Genomic DNA, 21669 nt, shown 5'->3' on the forward strand with positions numbered 1-21669 from the left:
TCTCCATCTCGACAAACAGACCTACTTCACCTCTCTCATCTCTTCACTATCCAATAATCCCTAAAAACTCTGGCTCTTTTCACTCCCTTCTTTTCTAAAGTGCAGACACCTATTACTGTCCTCTGTGCTGAAGATCTGGCCACCTACTTCAAAGGGAAAATTGAAAACATCCGTCATGAAATTCTCTCCTAGATTCCAAGCATCGTCTTTTCCCTTCCCCACGGAACCTCCTGACTTTCTGTCTATATTCAACCCAGTGTACTTTATCATTCAGTGCGCTGCCTGTGCCGTTCATAGTGCGCCCTGAGCTGAAGAATGGCAGGAAAAGTCTAAGGCATATTGGTACACCATAGACTTTTTCCAGGGTGTGGGTGCCCACAGAGAGGGCTTTGAGTGCCACCTCTGGCACCCGTGCCATAGGTTCCCCACCACTGTTCTAGATCCATCCCTGGTATGATGCTGGTATGCTCAGGGACACGTCTTCTGTGCTGACAGAGCTCTCAGTATTAGCCTGACTCATGTTCTTGTATCTGCAGAAACCTCTGGACTGTGGTTCCATGGCTCCCTCTACAGACCAAACATTGCATTACATCTATGGACAGGACGGAGCGGTGGCGGCTCTGGTGCTCATCCTGGTGAATGCAGTGATTGCCTCAGCTCTGCTCCTGGGGGCCTGCGCCTTCTGTAAGATGTAGGTGACATATTATCTATAGAACTGTCTGTGTGATCTATCGCTAATATCTGTCTGTATGTTTTATCTATATATTATCCATCTCTCATATCTATCCATCTAATATCTATCTATCTATTTATGATCATCTATCTATCTATCATCTATCTATCTATCTATCATCTATCTATTATCTATCTATTATCTGTCTATTATCTATCTATTATCTTTCTATCTATCTATTATCTATCTATCTATCTATAATATCTATCTATCTATTATCTATCTATCTATCTATCTATCTATCTATCTATCATCTATCTATTATCTATCTATTATCTGTCTATTATCTATCTATTATCTTTCTATCTATCTATTATCTATCTATCTATAATATCTATCTATCTATTATCTATCTATCTATCTATCTATCTATCTATCTATCTATTATCTATCTATTATCTATCTATTATCTGTCTATTATCTATCTATTATCTATCTATCTATCTATTATCTATCTATCTATAATATCTATCTATCTATTATCTATCTATCTATCTATCTATCTATCTATCTATCTATTATCTATCTATTATATATCTATCTATTTCTTTATCTATCTAATATCTATCTATCTCCTGTATATATTATCTATCTATTATCTATCTATCTATCTATCTATCTATCTATCTATCTATCTATCTATTATCTATCTATTATCTATCTATTATCTATCTATTATCTATCTATTATCTATCTATTATCTATCTATCTATCTATCTATCTATCTATCTATTATCTATCTATTATTTATCTATCTATTATCTATCTAATATCTATCTATTATCTATTATCTATCTATCTATTATCTATCTATTATCTATCTATTATCTATTATCTATCTATTATCTATCTATCTATTATCTATCTATCTATTATCTATCTATCTATTATCTATCTATTATCTATCTATCTATTATCTATCTATCTATTATCTATCTATCTATTATCTATCTATCTAATATCTATCTATTATCTATCTATCTATTATCTATCTATTATCTATCTATTATCTATCTATTATCTATCTATTATCTATCTATTATCTATCAATCTATTATCTATTATCTATCTATCTATCATCTATCTATTATCTATATATTATCTATCTATTATCTATCTATTATCTATCTATCTATCTATTATCTATCTATTATCTATCTATTATCTATCTATTATCTATCTATCTATTATCTATTATCTATCTATCTATCTATCTATCTATTATCTATCTATCTATCATCTATCTATTATCTATCTATCTATTATCTATATATTATCTATCTATTATCTATCTAATATCTATCTATTATCTATCTATCTATTATCTATCTATCTATCTATCTATTATCTATCTATCTATCTATTATCTATCTATTATCTATCTATTATCTATCTATCTATTATCTATTATCTATCTATCTATCTATCTATCTATTATCTATCTATCTATCATCTATCTATTATCTATCTATCTATTATCTATATATTATCTATCTATTATCTATCTAATATCTATCTATTATCTATCTATCTATTATCTATCTATCTATCTATCTATTATCTATCTATCTATCTATTATCTATCTATCTACAGTATCTATCTATTATCTATTATCTATCTATCTATCTATTATCTATCTATCTATTATCTATATATTATCTATCTATTATCTATCTATCTATCTATTATCTATCTCTATCTTTCTATCTAATATCTATCTATCTATCTATTTATCTATCTAATATCTATCTATCTATCTATTTATCTATCTATTATCTATCTATCTATCTATCTATCTATCTATCTATCTATCTCAGCCTGTGTGGCGCTGTATTGGATGTCACCTGCTCTGTATTAGCCGCTGTTCTCACTAGTAGTCGGTGGGCGTCCTGTGGAATTTCCCGCCTGCCTACATTGTGAATTCCGCTGTCCAGGCTTCAGGTCCAGGAAATTGACCGCATCTGGTGAGAATTAGCAGTGAGGACCTGACGGGACTTCTGTGTAGAAAGAGGTGGAAATAAACTCACTCCTCATGTTCATGGCTGTAGAGGATTCGGGGGTCTGCACGGGAGGTCCCCAAAGATTTACTCATGTATCTTATGGAATTACTGCATTGACGTGCGACATAGCTACACTGCATGTCTGATCACCAGCTTACTGACTGTGTCCAATCCAAACCAGAACTGTAAATGACTGTGTAATATCAATACAGCAATATCCGCTGAACAAGTAGGGAATGCTACTTGATTTTATCTTTGAAGCCTGCAGAATAGTGAGTGCAGCTCTGGAGTATAATACAGGATGTAACTCAGGATCAGTACAGGATAAGTAATGTATGTACACAGTGACTGCACCAGCAGAATAGTGAGTGCAGCTCTGGAGTATAACACAAGATGTAACTCAGGATCAGTACATGATAAGTAATGTAAGGTATGTACACAGTAACTCCTCCAGCAGAATAGTGAGTGCAGCTCTGGAGTATAATACAGGATGTAACTCAGGATCAGTACAGGATAAGTAATGTAATGTATGTACACAGTGACTGCACCAGCAGAATAGTGAGGGCAGCTCTGGAGTATAATACAGGATGTAACTCAGAGTCAGTACAGGATAAGTAATGTAATGTATGTACACAGTGACTCCACCAGCAGAATAGTGAGTGCAGCTCTGGAGTATAATACAGGATGTAACTCAGGATCAGTACAGGATAAGTAATGTATGTACACAGTGACTGCACCAGCAGAATAGTGAGTGCGGCTCTGGAGTGTAATACAGGATGTAACTCAGGATCAGTACAGGATAAGTAATGTAATGTATGTACACAGTGACTCCACCAGCAGAATAGTGAGTGCAGCTCTGGAGTATAATACAGGATGTAACTCAGGATCAGTACAGGATAAGTAATGTATGTACACAGTGACTGCACCAGCAGAATAGTGAGTGCAGCTCTGGAGTATAACACAAGATGTAACTCAGGATCAGTACATGATAAGTAATGTAAGGTATGTACACAGTAACTCCTCCAGCAGAATAGTGAGTGCAGCTCTGGAGTATAATACAGGATGTAACTCAGGATCAGTACAGGATAAGTAATGTAATGTATGTACACAGTGACTGCACCAGCAGAATAGTGAGGGCAGCTCTGGAGTATAATACAGGATGTAACTCAGAGTCAGTACAGGATAAGTAATGTAATGTATGTACACAGTGACTCCACCAGCAGAATAGTGAGTGCAGCTCTGGAGTATAATACAGGATGTAACTCAGGATCAGTACAGGATAAGTAATGTATGTACACAGTGACTGCACCAGCAGAATAGTGAGTGCGGCTCTGGAGTGTAATACAGGATGTAACTCAGGATCAGTACAGGATAAGTAATGTAATGTATGTACACAGTGACTGCACCAGCAGAATAGTGAGTGCAGCTCTGGAGTATAATACAGGATGTAACTCAGGATCAGTACAGGATAAGTAATGTATGTACACAGTGACTGCACCAGCAGAATAGTGAGTGCAGCTCTGGGGTATAATACAGGATGTAACTAAATGATTTTCCTATTTCATGACGTAAAGTCATAGTTTTATTAAAGACACGGAGGCTTCGTATTGCTTTCTCCTTCTTTACTGAACCACCAATAGCAGCAAAGAGAAAAAATTTACATACAAGGAACCATGGCAACCAAGGTCCCTCCCCCCTGGCCCCTATAATAGGCCGCTCTTCCTCTGTAACTTCCTCTTTCTTTGAAAACTGATGCTGACATCCCGAACATCCCAACGATAACTCCGAACTTTAAACTGAAACAGAAAATCCAACGCCCATGTAGCGCAATCAACTAGCCAACCTGGCTAAACTGCAGAAGACATCATCCGGTAACACGGCATCCCATAACGGAAATAATTTCATCCTGGAAAATAAAACAGACCATAGGCCTAGGTGAAACAAACATGTCAGGACAGCATGTACGGAAGCCATCTACGCAACTGACTCAACAGGTGTAACATGACAGAAGACAAAATAAATCACATGCAAACAATGGCAATGAAACAAACAATAGGACAATAAACACCTAAAACAAATTAACTTAAAAGGTTAATAATACATAGAGGTAATGATGCATGACCCCTGTAACAAAAAACCGCGAGAAAAAACCCCAAGGGAGGGAATAGGGCGGGCAATACTCGCCTCCGTGTCTTTAATAAAACGATGACTTTACGTCATGAAATAGGAAAATCATTTAGTTTTACAGCAAGACACGGAGGCTTCGTATTGCAAGTTCAAAGCCTGTCTATGATTGCAGTGAACAATTCAGATGGAGGCCGAAAATAGAACTCCCTGAACTTGGTAACCTCGGACCCATCAGGCAGACGTATAACATCCCCCAATCCTGCCCCCAAAACCGCCTAGACGGTGGCAGAGGCCCCATACGCAGAAGGGGCCCTGAAGATAGACGTGTCGACACCGGCCAAGACCTGACATATAAAGACCAGCGTGCTAACGTAGGGCAAACAACCCAACCAAAAAGATGACAAATAGGAATAAATAAATGAAAGCTGGCCGGAGACCGATGTGCCAGGGTCCTGGACTCGTATTCCCAAAGGAACGCCCTGGAACAAAAGACCAGGGAGGAATTAGACCTGGGTAGGACATAAAACAATGCTAGTCATGATGTGACGCGAGATGTTGCAAGTGACTCCCTGCGGAGTAACAGAACGTGCGTCGTAATCAAGAGTCCTCACCTCGAGAACCCAATGCACGCAATAAGGCAAAATAACGCTAGCAATTAGCTGACAACTGCCTAAGTGTGAGTCAGCCACAGCAGGGATCCGTCGAGGATAAGGGGATGGCGCAGACCCAGAGGGTTGCGTAGGAGATCCAACCGGCTCGAAAGAAGGACAGGGATCTTCTACCGAATTTACAAAAAATGAAGGGAAACAAACCAGGGACCCGCAGAACGGAATCACCAGAACCCGGTCCACCCAATGGCGGAGAACCTATGTGATTGTCCTCGGGGTCAACGAGGATGGAGGAAACCTGTATAGGCGGGACACAGACCAGTCCTGGAGGGATGCCTCCACCGCCATAGCCTTCGGGTCCAGACGTCCGCTGAAGAACCGGGTGAGATGACTGTAGAGCCGAAAAGCGAAGAGAGCGACGGACATCGGACCCCATAAACCTGAGATCGTCGCGAGCACCCCGCCAGGAGTTCCAACGCATTGATGTGTAGGCGGGATTCGTCCGCCGACCAGGGACCCCAGTGGAGAGCCCGTTGCCATGGGCACCCCAGCCCTGGAGGCTCGCATCCGATTAGATAGCCAACTCCGGTAGAGATCCAAAGATCGCTGTCACGTTCCACGCCTCTAGGTTGACTATCCACCAACTCAACTCCTCCCGGGCTCCCGAACCCAGAACCACGGCGTCCGCAAAGGAGGCACCGTACCGAAGATGGGCGATCTTTGGTCGCAGGAGCGCCCGGTAATGCAGTGGGGCATGGGAACACCGCCTGAAATGATGAGACCAACAGGACCGAAAATGCGGGCCAGGTGACGTAACGAGAGATGGGGAGTGAAGAGCGCATGTCTCAACTCCTAGCGGAACGTCCGCCACATCGCCGCCGGCAGACTGAGGGACCCTGAGAGTGAATCCACCGTGAATCCTAAGGATTCCAACCTCTGGGCCGGAGTAAGGCAGAACCTCTCCCAGTTGAGGGGGCAACCGAGATCCGACAATAGGTCCGCCCTGGATGTTTCAGCGACCTCGCTATGGACCCGTGCGTAAGAAGGGTGTCGTCCAGGTAGATGAAGAGGCGCAGGCCCCAAGTCCGCAACCATGACACGACCGGACGCAGCAACTTGGTAAAACCAGGGAGCTGAAGACAGGCCGAACGGCAGACAGGTGAACCTCTAGACCTCTCCTTCCCACCTGAAAAGAAGCAGGTCCCTGGAATGAGTGGCTACTGGGACCGTCAGGCATCCTTGAGGTCCAGTTTCACCACCCAGCCCCAAGGAACTAACAAGTCCCGTAGGAAATGGATCCCTTATTTTGAAGAAATGGTAAAAAATTACCGTCTTCAAAAAGCGAAGGTTGATGCCCTGTCTCATCCGCCCATCTTTCTTCTGCCCGAGGAAGAAAAATGCTGATCACACCCGCCAATGCCGGGGGCGCCGGCTCAAGGGCCAACCTCTGTCCGATGGACTGCAAATCCGCGTCCACCAACGCACGATCCGTGCGTACTGGGGGAACAAGCGGAGGGGAAGGAATTAGATAAGGGGACCTCCTGAGCTCTATGTGAAATCCCCTGACCTTGGTAAGTACCCATGGATCCGTGGAAATGAGGCTTCCAGCGTGGGAAAAAATCAGAAGTCAGCTCCCTGCACAAGGTAGCATAGAAATGTAAGAGGCTGAAAGGGGTTTTGAACACAGAAACACTGGATATGAGTCAATTGCTTTACCACTGAGCTATTAGCTATGCACTAGCCTAGAATTCCTAAACCGGGGAGCACTTACCCAATGGTCTGCGAATGTTCGGGTTGCCCCGGAAGGAGCGAGAACGCCATTGATGTCCTCTTGTGGCGAAGAACGGAGCTGCGTTGCCTTGGTCCTGGAACTGAGGACGATGTCCACCTGGACCTCTGTATGCTCCACGGGCCTGGAAATTTGCACGGCCGGACATGCGGCCCCTACCACTGCCGGCCCGATGAGAGGCCCGTCCCTGGAAGACCCTACGCATAGATGCTTGGGCCTTGTCCAGTGCCGTAAAAGTGCCCACGAACCGGCCCATGTCCTTGATGAAGGACTCGCCGAAGAGGAGGCCCTGGGCGTCCTTCCCTGCCTCAGTGAGCGCCAAATTGGCCAATTTGGGGTCTATCTTAAACAAGATAGCCTTGCGCCTCTCAATTGCAATGGCCGTGTTAGCGTTGCCAGTAAGGCATATGGCCCTCTGGGCCCAGCCCCTCAATTCCATAGGGTCAATCAGGGTACCCTCCAGCCTAGCCGCCTCGGCCATCTCCAAAATCCTGGTCAATGGACCAAAAACGTCTAAAATCTTGTCCTGGCAGCTGCGGAGCGCTGAATCCAGGCCCTTCTTTGGGTTCCAACCCGTTTTGGCTAGAAACTGCGACATCTTGGGGTCCACCAACGGGGTGTCACACACCTTATTGGGGACCACTGGCCGGGGACACTCGGACCTAAGTTTATTGCGTGACTCGCGGCTAAGCGAGTGACGCACCCAGTGCTCCAAATACGCTCCCACATGAGGGGAGGGGAGCCATTCCGCCGAACGAGGGTGATGAAGCGACTCGGGGTCGAACATCGGTTTGCCCGAATCATCCAACACGACCTCAGAACGGGTAGCGGCGGAAGTCGACGCCACTTCCTTGGCAGTGGAGGCCGCCGCAGCGGAGGTCAAGGGGCCCTGGCCTGGGGGGGCGAGATCCTCTGTGCCGTAATCAAAATCCGCTAACTCCTCCTCGTCTGAAGCTCGATCCGAGTCAGACAGGTCCGGTGATTGCGCTCTAGCGCATTTCCATGTCCGCGCCCGTTCTGCCTGGCGGGAAGAGGCCCTTTTCCGTGAGCTAAGCACGGCTTCTGGGGTGGCAAGGTGCGCACCAGTCAAAGTCCCCTGTAATACAGGAGGTTCAATAGAGGTAGGCTGCGGAACGGCAATGGGGTCTAGCAAGGGAGCACTAGCAGGACGTGCGGACATAGCCTGAGCAATAGTCTGTGACAAAACTGACGACATGGAGCCCATGGCTGCCACAATCGCGTCAGAAACTGCTCGCTGCAGGGCAAGTGCCTGCGCATCAGACTCAGTGGGGTGAAGTCCTACCGGGGAGGATGGGGGGCGACTGGCAGTAGGAGGTGGAGTAGGAGCAGACATGTCTGAAATGTTGCCTAAATAAGCTTGCCTAGATGCCTAAATGGGGGCAGCGCTGGGACAGCGATTAACCCAGGGGACAAGTCCGAGATCACCTGAAGCGATAGGAGCCGAGGAGCAGGAGAGCAGGAGCCGCCGACCGTGCAGGGAGCCGGAATGAGTGACCGGAAGCAGGAACTGTAGGATCGCAGAGGGCTTCCAAGATGGCCGCCGAGATCTCGCGAGATCTCGCGGCCGGCCGGATAGGAGAAACGCCGGGAATAGCGCCGCCGAAATAGCGAGGGAGGACCCCACCCCCAACCTCCTGGCAGTGCAGACGCAAGAGAAAGGTAGGAATGCTACTGGGGGGTGGGGAACCAGTGAAGCGCACAGCCATATTAAGTGCAAGCGCAGAATGAACTATGAAACCGGTGGGGGGGGAGGGAAAGAGGGAGAGCCCTAATGAGGCCGAATGAATATCCCCAAAGCGCGAGGATAAGCGCAGCGATACACAAACCCCCCACCTGCAAAGTAAGACGCAAACGCAAGCGGAGCGCTGAGCAGCAAACAGGGTTAGTCACCCTATGTACGCAGCTCAAAACTACAAGAGACAACAACACAGTAGCTAAAAACAGAAGAAACTAAATGATGTACTTAGCTTGGCAGCAGCAAAGAAAGAGGAAGTTACAGAGGAAGAGCGGCCTATTATAGGGGCCAGTGGGGAGGGACCTTGGTTGCTATGGTTCCTTGTATGTAAATTTTTTCTCTTTGCTGCTATTGGTGGTTCAGTAAAGAAGGAGAAAGCAATACGAAGCCTCCGTGTCTTGATGTAAAACTCAGGATCAGTACAGGATGAGTAATGTATGTACACAGTGACTCCACCAGCAGAATAGCGAGTGCAGCTCTGGAGTATAATACAGGATGTAATTCAGGATCAGTACAGGATAAGGAATGTAATGTATGTACACAGTGACTCCACCAGCAGAATAGTGAGTGCAGCTCTGGAGTATAATACAGGATGTAACTCAGGATCAGTACAGGATAAGTAATGTAATGTATGTACACAGTGACTGCACCAGCAGAATAGTGAGTGCAGCTCTGGAGTATAATACAGGATGTAACTCAGGATCAGTACAGGATAAGTAATGTAATGTATGTACACAGTGACTGCACCAGCAAAATAGTGAGTGCAGCTCTGGAGTATAATACAGGATGTAACTCAGGATCAGTACAGGATAAGTAATGTAATGTATGTACACAGTGACTGCACCAGCAAAATAGTGAGTACAGCTCTGCAGTATAATACAGGATGTAACTCAGGATCAGTACGGGATAAGTAATGTATGTACACAGTGACTCCACCAGCAGAATAGTGAGTGCAGCTCTGGAGTATAATACTGGATGTAACTCAGGATCAGTACAGGATAAGTAATGTAATGTATATACACAGTGACTCCACCAGCAGAATAGTGAGTGCAGCTCTGGAGTATAATACAGGATGTAACTCAGGATCAGTACAGGATAAGTAATGAAATGTATGTACACAGTGACTGCACCAGCAGAATAGTGAGTGCAGCTCTGGAGTATAATAGAGGATGTAACTCAGGATCAGTACAGGATAAGTAATGTAATGTATGTACACAGTGACTGCACCAGCAGAATAGTGAGTGCAGCTCTGGAGTATAATACAGGATGTAACTCAGGATCAGAACAGGATAAGTAATGTAATGTATGTACACAGTGACTGCACCAGCAAAATAGTGAGTACAGCTCTGCAGTATAATACAGGATGTAACTCAGGATCAGTACAGGATAAGTAATGTATGTACACAGTGACTGCATCAGCAGAATAGTGAGTGCAGCTCTGGAGTATAATACAGGATGTAACTCAGGATCGGTACAGGATAAGTAATGTAATGTATATACACAGTGACTCCACCAGCAGAATAGTGAGTGCAGCTCTGGAGCATAATACAGGATGTAACTCAGGATCAGTACAGGATAAGTAATGTAATGTATGTACACAGTGACTCCACCAGCAGAATAGTGAGTGCAGCTCTGGAGTATAATACAGGATGTAACTCAGGATCAGTACAGGATAAGTAATGTAATGTATGTACACAGTGACTGCACCATCAGAATAGTGAGTGCTGCTCTGGAGTATAATACAGGATGTAACTCAGGATCAGTACAGGATAAGTAATGTAATGTATGTACACAGTGACTGCACCATCAGAATAGTGAGTGCTGCTCTGGAGTATAATACAGGATGTAACCAGGATCAGTACATGATAAGTAATGTAGTGTATGTACACAGTGACTGCACCAGCAGAATAGTGAGTGCAGCTCTGGAGTATAATACAGGATGTAACTGAGGATCAGTACAGGATAAGTAATGTATGTACACAGTGACTCCACCAGCAGAATAGTGAGTGCAGCTCTGGAGCATAATACAGGATGTAACTCAGGATCAGTACAGGATAAGTAATGTAATGTATGTACACAGTGACTCCACCAGCAGAATAGTGAGTGCAGCTCTGGAGTATAATACAGGATGTAACTCAGGATCAGTACAGGATAAGTAATGTAATGTATGTACACAGTGACTGCACCATCAGAATAGTGAGTGCTGCTCTGGAGTATAATACAGGATGTAACCAGGATCAGTACAGGATAAATAATGTAGTGTATGCACACAGTGACTCCTCTATCAGAATAGTGAGTGCTGCTCTGGAGTATAATACAGGATGTAACCAGGATCAGTACAGGATAAATAATGTAGTGTATGCACACAGTGACTCCTCTATCAGAATAGTGAGTGCAGCTCTGGAGTAGATTAAAAGGATGTAACTTAATGATTTTCCTATTTCATGACGTAAAGTCATAGTTTTATTAAAGACACGGAGGCGAGTATTGCTTTCTCCTTCTTTACTGAACCACCAATAGCAGCAAAGAGAAAAAATTTACATACAAGGAACCATAGCAACCAAGGTCCCTCCCCCCTGGCCCCTATAATAGGCCGCTCTTCCTCTGTAACTTCCTCTTTCTTTGAAAACTGATGCTGACATCCCGAACATCCATACGAAAACGCCGAACTTTAAACTGGAACGGAACATCCAACGCCCATTTAGCGCAACCAACTAGCCAACCTGGCTAAACTGCAGAATACCTCAACCGATAATACGGCAACCGATAGCGGAAATAGCTTCATCCTGAAAAATAAAGCAGACCATAGGTCTAGGTGAAACAAACATGTCAGGACAGCATGTACGGAAGCCATCTACGCAACTGACTCAACAAGTGTAAAATGTCAGAAGACAATATAAATGGCTAAATAACATGCAAACAATGGCAATGAAACAAACATTAGGACAATAAATACCTAAAACAAAATAACTTAAGGTTAATAATACATAGAGGTAATGATACATGACCCCTGTAACAAAAACCGCGAGAAAAAACCCCAAGGGAGGGAATAGGGTGGGCAATACTCGCCTCCGTGTCTTTAATAAAACTAACGACGGACCTCGGACCCATAAACCTGAAGTTGTCGTGAACACCCCGTCAGGAGCTCCAACACAAGATGTGTAGGAGGGTTACATCCGCCGACCAGGGACCCCAGTGGAGAGCCCGTAGCCCTGGGTACCCCCGCCCTGGAGGTTCGCATCCGATTAGATAGCCAACTCCGGTAGAGATCCACAGACCACAGTCACGTTCCATGTCTCTAGGCTGACTATCCCCCAACTCAACTCCTCCCGGGGTCCCGAACCCGGAACACCGCGTCCGCAAGGAGGCACCGTACCAAAGAAGGGCGATCTTCGGTCGCAGGAGCGCCCGATAATGCAGTGGGGCATGGGAAAACAACCTGCCATGATGAGACCAACCGGACCGAAATGCGGGCTAGGTGGCGAAACGGGATATGGGGAGCGAGGAGCGCATGTTGCAACTCCTAGCGGAAAACTCTGCCACTTCGCCGCCGGCAGACTGAGGGACCCTGAGAGTGAACCCACCGTGAATCCAAAGGATTCCAACCTTTGGGTCGGAGTAAGGCAGAACCTATCCCAGTTGAGGGGCAAATGAGATCAGACAATAGGTACGCCCTGGACGTTTCAGCGACCCCGCTGGATCCCTTCATTTCGAAGAGATGGTAAGAAATTACCGCCTTCAAAATGTGAAGGTTGATGCCCTGTCACCTCCGCCCATCTTTCTTCTGCACGAGGGAGAAAAGGCTGATCCCCCCCCCATGCCGGGTGTGCCGGCTCTAGGGACAACCTCTGTCAGATGGACTGCAATTCCGCGTCCACCGATGCACGAACCGTGCTACCGGGTGAACTAGCGGAGGGGAAGGAATTAGATAAGGGGACCTCCTGAGCTCTATGTGAAATCCCCTCCCTGGTAAGTACCCATGGGACCGTGGCAATACGGCTTCAAGCGTGGGAACAAATCAGGAGTCCGCTCCCTGGCCAAGGTAACATAGAAATGTAAGAGGCTGAAAAGGGGGTAAGAACACAGAAATACTGGATATGAGTCAATTGCTATAACACTGAATTATTAGCTTAAGCGCTAGCATAGAAATCCCCAAACCGGGGAGCACTTACCCAATGGTCTGCGAATGTTCGGGTTGCCCCGGAAGGAGCGAGAACGCCATTGATGTCCTCTTGTGGCGAAGAACGGAGCTGCGTTGCCTTGGTCCTGAAACTGAGGACGATGTCCACCTGGACCTCTGTATGTTCCACGGGCCTGGAAATTTGCACAGCCGGATATGCGGCCCCTACCACTGCCGGCCCGATGAGAGGCCCTTCCCTGGAAGACCCTACGCATGGATGCTTGGGCCTTGTCTAGCGCTGTAAAAGTGCCCACGAACCGGCTCATGTCCTTGATGAAGGACTCGCCGAAGAGGAGGCCCTGGGCGTCCTTCCCTGCCTCAGTGAGCGCCAAATTGGCCAAATTGGGGTCTATCTTGAACAAGATAGCCTTGCGCCTCTCAATTGCAACGGCCGTATTAGCGTTGCCAGTAAGGCATATGGCCCTCTGGGCCCAACCCCTCAATTCCATAGGGTCAATCGGGGTACCCTCAAGCCTAGCCGCCTCAGCCATCTCCAAAATCCTGGTCAATGGACCAAAGACGTCTAAAATCTTGTCCTGGCAGCTGCGGAGCGCTGAATCCAGGCCCTTCTTTGGGTTCCAACCCGTTTTGGCTAGAAACTGCGACATCTTGGGGTCCACCAACGGGGTGTCATACACCTTATTGGGGACCACTGGCCGGGGACACTCGGACCTAAGCTTATTGCGTGACTCGCGGCTGAGCGAGTGACGCACCCAATGCTCCAAATACGCTCCCACATGAGGGGAGGGGAGCCATTCCGCCGAACGAGGGTGATGAAGCGACTCGGGGTCGAACATCGGTTCGCCCAAATCATCCAACACAACCTCAGAACGGGTAGCAGCGGGAGTCGACGCCACCTCCTTGGCAGAGGAGGCCGCCGCAGCGGAGGCCGAAGGTCCCTGACCTGGGGGGGTGAGATCCTCTTCTGTGCCGTAATCCAAATCCGCTAACTCCTCCTCGTCTGAAGCTCGTTCCGAGTCATACAGGTCAGGTGATTGCGCTCTAGCGCATTTCCATGTCGCGCCCGTTCTGCCTGGCGGGAAGAGGCCCTTTTCCGTGATCTAAGCACGGCTTCTGGGGTGGCAAGGTGCGCACCAGTCAAATTCCCCTGTAATACAGGGGGTTCAATAGAGGTAGGCTGCGGAACGGCAATGGGGTCTAGCAAGGGAGCACTAGCAGGACGTGCGGACATAGCCTGAACAATAGTCTGTGACAACACCGACGACATGGAGCCCATGGCTGCCACAATCGCGTCAGAAACTGATCGTTGTAGGGCAAGAGCCTGCGCATCAGACTCAGTGGGGTGAAGTCCCACCGGGGAGGATGGGGGCGGCTGGCAGTAGGAGGTGGGGTAGGGGCAGACATGTCTGAGGTGAATGCCTAACTAAGCTAGCCTTGATGCCTAACTGGGGCAGCGTTGGGGCAAGATTAACCCAGGGGACCAGGTCTGATGTCACCTGAAGCGTTAGGAGCCGATGAGCCGAGGAGCAGGAGCGCAGGAGCCGCCGACCGTGCAGGGAGTCGGAACGAGTGACCGGAAGCCGGAACTGTGGAAGGACCGCCCCCGGAAGCCCGCGAAATGTGATCGACCTCACCAAGATGGCCGCCGAGATCTCGCGGCCGGCCGATCGCAGAGGGCTTCCAAGATGGCCGCCGAGATCTCGCGAGATCTCGCGAGATCTCGCGGCCGGCGATCACAGAGGGCCATCAAGATGGGAGGGAACGCCGGGAATGGCGCCGCCGAAATAGAGGGTGTGGCGCCAGCGCAGGTAGGAATGCATCTGGGGGGTGGGGAACCAATGAGGCGAACGGCCATACTAAAAAACCTCCAGCAGAGTAATATGAGGAATGAGCTAGGGGAAGTTCTGGACACAAGTGAAGTACAAGGCTGGTTGTCAGGACTTGAACCTAGGGACGCCTGTGTCCTAGGCTGTAACTCATCAAGCTGGGCATTCAGACTTCTGGACAAATGCAAGCCCAGAATGAACAGAACCTGGGTGGGGGGTGGGGAGGAGGGAAGGAGGGAGAGCCTTAATGCGGCCGCATGAATATCCCCAAAGCGTGAGGATAAGCGCAGAGGTACATAAACCCCCCACCTGCAAAGCAAGATGCAAACGCAAGCGGAGCGCTGAGCAGCAAACAGGGTTAGTCACCCTATGTACGCAGCTCAAAACTACAAGAGACAACAATACAGTAGCTAAAAACAGCAGAGAATAAATGATGTACTTAGCTTGGCAGCAGCAAAGAAAGAGGAAGTTACAGAGGAAGTGCGGCCTATTATAGGGGCCAGTGGGGAGGGACCTTGGTTGCTATGGTTCCTTGTATGTAAATTTTTTCTCTTTGCTGCTATTGGTGGTTCAGTAAAGAAGGAGATAGCAATACGAAGCCTCCGTGTCTTGATGTAAAACTCAGGATCAGTACAGGATAAGTAATGTAATGTATGTACACAGTGACTGCACCAGCAGAATAGTGAGTGCAGCTCTGGAGTATAATACAGGATGTAACTCAGGATCAGTACAGGATGAGTAATGTAATGTATGTACACAGTGACTCCACCAGCAGAATAGTGAGTGCAGCTCTGGAGTATAATACAGGATGTAACTGAGGATCAGTACAGGATAAGTAATGTATGTACAGAGTGACTCCACCAGCAGAATAATACTCATGATCAGACAGTGTCCACTGAAGTCTATGAGTGTTATTCGAGTCTTGCTGAGCTTTGATGCTTATACACAATAGGCAGTCTGAGCAGGATGAGCTGCAATGTAAAGCATGAAGGATGGACATAGCATCAGACGAGGAGTGAAACTAAAATGAATTTTGCAGACGTATTGGTATCACCTTCACAGAAACTGAACTGCTTTGAGACAAATCCTTATTTCCGCTTCCATTGTCTTTCATTGATTCTGTCTTCCATGCTTTACACTGCAGCTCACTGTCATGTTTTTTTTTTTTACAGATTTAAAACAAAAAAATTTAATATTATGAACAGTCGAGAACAAAGGCCGAAATCTGAGCTCACGAAAATGGTAAGTTATGAGGGTCACTGCTACAGTCATCTGCTCTTCATACCTGATACTATCATGGGCACGGATAGAAGTCCATCCACCCTGTAAGATGGGAGGACATGCATGAGCAGAATACTCACCTGGAGGCAGAGAAATGTTCTACCTTAGATTTTTAGCTTTTTGTAAGGTATTGATCATGGTCGTACCGAAAAGAAGAGAAATCCTTATAAAAGTCCACAGTGCAAATAATATATGGAATCCTTTGCAGTTAAATTAGAAAAATCTGGCTGCCTGCACCCACCACTAGGGGGAGCACAAGAGCCTACTGGTTTATTATTAACTGGTGGTGCTGGCATGATGTATGCTGGTCAGGATAAGTGGGGGGATGATTTACGACATTTCTGTGAGAACCTTATGCACGCCTAGGATGTCCTACTAGACTTGCTAGCACTTTTTGCTCAAACAGTGGGACCGGACTAATGTAGGGCAGTACATGTGGCATTGGCCAGTGAATCTCCAGTATTCAATAAAATTGGGCACCCCCCTCCAAAGAAAAGTTGAGCTCAGCAGACATTTAATAGATGACCTGTCCCCTTATTAGTTGAGCAGTCCTAATTGAACAGTCCCTTAAGTGGTTGAATAGCTCCCTCAGTGCCTGAGCAGTCGCCTTAATAGTTGTGCAGTCCCCTAGTAGTTAAGCAGTTCCCTAGTTCCCTTAGTAGATGAGCATTCTTTTCACTAGTTAAGCAGTCCACTCACTAGTTAAGCAGTCCCCTCAGTAGTTAAGCAGTCCAATCACTAGTTAAGCAGTCCCCTCAGTAGTTAAGCAGTCCACTCACTAGTTAAGCAGTCCCCTCAGTAGTTAAGCAGTCCACTCACTAGTTAAGCAGTGTCCTCAGTAGTTAAGCAGTCCACTCACTAGTTAAGCAGTCCCCTCAGTAGTTAAGCAGTCCACTCACTAGTTAAGCAGTCCCCTCAGTAGTTAAGCAGTCCACTCATTAGTTAAGCAGTCTCCTCAGTAGTTAAGCAGTCCACTCACTAGTTAAGCAGTCCCCTCAGTAGTTAAGCAGTCCACTCACTAGTTAAGCAGTCTCCTCAGTAGTTAAGCAGTCCCCTAGTAGTTAGGCAGTCCACTCACTAGTTAAGCAGTCCCCTAGTAGTTAGGCAGTCCACTCACTAGTTAAGCAGTCCCCTCAGTAGTTAAGCAGTCCACTCACTAGTTAAGCAGTCCCCTCAGTAGTTAAGCAGTCCACTCACTAGTTAAGCAGTCCCCTCACTAGTTAAGCAGTCCACTCACTAGTTAAGCAGTCCCCTCAGTAGTTAAGCAGTCCCCTAGTAGTTAGGCAGTCCACTCACTAGTTAAGCAGTCCCCTCAGTAGTTAAGCAGTCCACTCACTATTTAAGCAGTCCCCTCAGTAGTTAAGCAGTCCACTCACTAGTTAAGCAGTCCCCTCAGTAGTTAAGCAGTCCACTCACTAGTTAAGCAGTCCCCTCAGTAGTTAAGCAGTCCCCTAGTAGTTAGGCAGTACCCTAGTTCTCTTATTAGATGGGCATTCCTTTCACTAGTTAAGCAGTCCACTCACTAGTTAAGCAGTCCACTCACTAGTTAAGCAGTCCACTCAGTAGTTAAACAGTCCAATCACTAGTTAAGCAGTCCCCTCAGTAGTTAAGCATTCCACTCACTAGTTAAGCAGTCCCCTTTGTAGTTAAATTGTGCCCTTAGTAATTAAGCAGTTTCCTCAGTAGTTAAGCAGTCCCCTTAGTAGTTAAACAGTCCACTCACTGGTTAAGCAGTCCCCTCAGTAGTTAAGCAGTCCACTCACTAGTTAAGCAGTCCCCTCAGTAGTTAAGTAGTCCACTCACTAGTTAAGCAGTCCCCTTTGTAGTGAAGCAGTCCACTCACTAGTTAAGCAGTCCCCTCAGTAGTTAAACAGTCCACTCACTAGTTAAGCAGTCCCCTTTGTAGTTAAATTGTGCCCTTAGTAATTAAGCAGTCTCTTCAGTAGTTAAGAAATTCCCTCAGTAATTGAGAAGTCCTCTCCCTTGTTAAGTTGTCCCTTTAGTAGTTAAGCAGTCTCCTCAGTAGTCAAACCGTCCTCTCAATAGTTCAGCAGTCCCCGTAGTAACTGAGCATTCCTCTTAATTTTACCCTCACTAGTTAAGCAGTTCCATCAGTAGTAAAGCAGTCCCCTTAGTAGTGAAGCAGTCCCCTCACTAGTTAAGCAGTCTCCTCAATAGTTAAGCAGCCCCCCTTAGTAGATAAGCAATCCCCTTAGTAACTGAGCAATCATCTCACTTGTTAAGTTGTACCCTCCCTCAGTAGTTAAGCAGTCCCCTCACTAGTTAAGCAGTCTCCTCACTAGTTAAGCAGTCTCCTCAGCAAATAAGCAGTCCCCTCACTAGTTAAGCAGTCCCCTCACTAGTTAAGCAGTCTCCTCAGCAGTTAAGCAGTCCCCTCACTAGTTAAGCAGTCCCCTCACTAGTTAAGCAGTCTCCTCAGCAGTTAAGCAGTCCCCTCACTAGTTAAGCAGTCTCCTCAGCAGTTAAGCAGTCCCCTCACTAGTTAAGCAGTCTCCTCAGCAGTTAAGCAGTCTCCTTAGTAGTGAAGCAGTCCTCTCAAGGGTTAAGTTGTATCTTCAGTAGTTAAGGAGCCCCCTTAGTAGTTTGGCAATCCTCTTAGTAGTTGAGCAGTCCTCTCACTTGTTATGTTGTTCCCTCAGTAGTTAATCGATCTCCTCGGCAGTCTCAACAGTAGTTAATGGAATCACTGATTGATTATGTAGTCACCTCACTAACTTAGCAGTCCCCCTAGCAGATGAGCATAGTGTTTTATAAGTCCCATCAGTAGGTGGGCAGTCTCATCAGGAGTTTAGTAGTTTAGCAGTCCCTAATCAGTCCCCATAGTGCTTAATCAGCCCCCTTGGTGGTTATGCAGCCCATTCAGTAGTTTAGCAGTCCCTGTGGTGTATGATCAGTCCCCTGAGTGGTTAATCAGTCCCACCAGTAGTTGAGTACTTGATCAGTTCCCTCAATAGTTGAGCAGTCCCCATAGTGCATAATCAGTCCCATCAGTGGTTAAGCAATCTGCTCAGTACCTTAGCAGCCCCATCACTTGAATTGACCATCTGGGTTCTAGATATTGATGAACTATCTTCAGGATAAGTCTTCAATATCAGATTTCTGAGGGTCCGACTTCCTCAACCCCCACCGATCAGCTATTCTCAGCAGCCACCAGTGATGGAAATAACACAGTGGATGGAGCTGGAAGCAGAACGCTCCATCCATTGTGTGGTGGCCATTACCGGTTACCACAACTCACCTCCTGTTGACTTAAATGGGAGCTGAACTTCAGTAACCAGACACCCTGGAGGTGTCAGTTGTCATACCCCCACCGATCTGATATTGATGACCTATTCTGAGGATGGGTTATCAATATCCAGAACCCAGACCACCTCTTAAATAGATGATGGATTTCCTAATGCTTCAGACACATAGAGAGCAAATAATTCATACAGCAAATATCCCTGGAATCAACATGGCTTCCCTCACTTCAAAGTCACTGCTCCTCAACTAAACGAATCCCTAAGTCCGCACTGATTAGACTTCTTCAGGCTTCTCATTTCCACATGTAGTTTGGCAGGAACCTTCATGCCTTGGAAATCACAAATCGTTGCAATGTTCCCTGGAGTTGACAGGGCTTCAGAAGACCAGAACAAGCTCCTGCCGGATGGGTTTCCCGAAAGTCAATTTAGAAGCTGCGATTTATCATGTTGGATTTCTGTAAGTTAATGCACATGTACATCGTGAAAACAATGAGAACTGCAGAGATGGGATGGATACATTACAGCCTTTGGCTACTGCATTTTAATCTAATATCACCTTATCAAGCTCCTTGGGAGGAATTTATGATGAAGACTGAAATTACCTCTTCCAGCCCAGGCAAGCTAAATGTGTTCTACAACAATGCAGATGACTCTGGCCTTAAAGACAAATGATTCCTGGTAACGTCCTATATGGACCAGCCCCATAAGTCGTGTTATTCTGTAGTCTGAACCTCGGCCCCTATGGCAGTCATTGATTTTATTGTCAAAGATCTGAGTAGACCATATTCTGTTTGCTAAACATGACCTGGGTTGGCACGTAACAAGGAGTTGTCCACCGATCATTTTTATCTAGTACCAAAGAGAATTGACCCTTAAGCTGGCCATGGATACAAAATAATGGAGAATTTTGGACTTTCCCGTCAGAGCACCAGAGGATCCTCCTGTGGGTTCACGTTTTGACATGGTGTTGAGCCTCAGAAGAACGTATAGATGGACAGTGGCCCCTCAGATTAATTTCCTCCTGTTGGCCTCAGGCAACATCTGTAACAGGTTCCCCACCATTTATAATACTGGTGTCTTCTGTGGCAGAGGAACATTTGGGCTGCTTCAGTTAATAGGGTCTTAGTGTCACTTCCAACACCCTGTAACACATAGATAGGCCCCTCGAACATCTAACTCCACCAGAAGGTGCTAAATCCTTGGTTGGGATGTACAGGGAAGGAGTTTAATAGACCGGAAAGAAAATGGATGGGGGTACTGCTTCAGTATGTGCACATGTGTGGAGACACCATGTGTGCAGCTCATTCAGAACCAGAGCCCAGAAACCACAGTAGACAGAGGAGAAAATGTTAAAGCATTGACGTCCTGGTGCAGAGTATCGACAGCAGAATGTAAGAACCAACCGGATACCGGAGCAGTGGGCAGCAAAAGGAGCTTAAAGGAGCCCAGGAGGGTACAAGCTACAGCGTTGCTGGAGAACACAAGCAAGTCGCATCCCCAGAACAGACGTCCACATAAAGGGTACCTGGTGCATGAAGACAATGAGTACCATATTTTTCTGAAGATATCCTCAGCTCATCCACTGCTACGGCAGTGAGTGTAGAACAGCTGTGTCAACCAACAGATTTGGCACTTCCCCCAACAGATTTGGACTTTGCTGCAGGGAAATCACCAAGGTGCTACCTCCAGCAGTAGTATCTAAGTGGTTGACAGCTGACTCAGGGGTCAGAAACACCAGTGTGGGGTACTGAGAAGTCAGGCAGAATCATAGTCCTACACAGTCTGAGGTGAGGACTGGTGGAGTACGTGCAATACGGTAAACAGTCCAAGGTCAGGGCAGGCAGCTTACAGTCAATGTGAAGGTCAGGCACAGGTCAGGCAGAATCCAGGAATCAGGCAGAAGTTGGTACAAAGGCAGTCAAACAGATAAAGCACACCTTTGCAGGATCTAGCAAGCTACTAAAAATATTGCTCAGACACCTTCCCACTGGGGAAGGTGCCTGAAGTACCCCAAGGTTGCCAGCCAAAGGGTGGTAAAAATTAGTGTTGGCTCTTTAAACGTCAGGGATAGAGTGGCTCTCGGAGCAGAAAGGAGAGGCATAGCCGGCAAGAGCAGAACACAGCCTGCAAAGGAAGAGAGAGAA

At 46.4% G+C, this 21669-nt stretch overlaps 1 protein-coding gene across 3 annotated transcripts in view; it reads left to right on the forward strand.

Moving 5' to 3' along the window:
- The window catches only part of LOC120997169, a 62216-nt gene that overhangs the window by 18481 nt on the left and 22066 nt on the right, over positions 1-21669 (forward strand). For all 3 annotated transcript variants that reach the window (XM_040427141.1, XM_040427139.1, XM_040427140.1), the window contains exons 2-3: positions 537-691; positions 16154-16223. In XM_040427141.1, the coding sequence (XP_040283075.1) occupies positions 558-691; positions 16154-16223 (204 nt within the window). In that variant the 5' untranslated portion in view covers positions 537-557. The remainder of the gene's footprint in view (positions 1-536; positions 692-16153; positions 16224-21669) is intronic.

The sequence above is a fragment of the Bufo bufo genome, chromosome 4, assembly GCF_905171765.1.
Source record: "Bufo bufo chromosome 4, aBufBuf1.1, whole genome shotgun sequence".
Taxonomy (NCBI): Eukaryota; Metazoa; Chordata; class Amphibia; order Anura; family Bufonidae; genus Bufo; species Bufo bufo.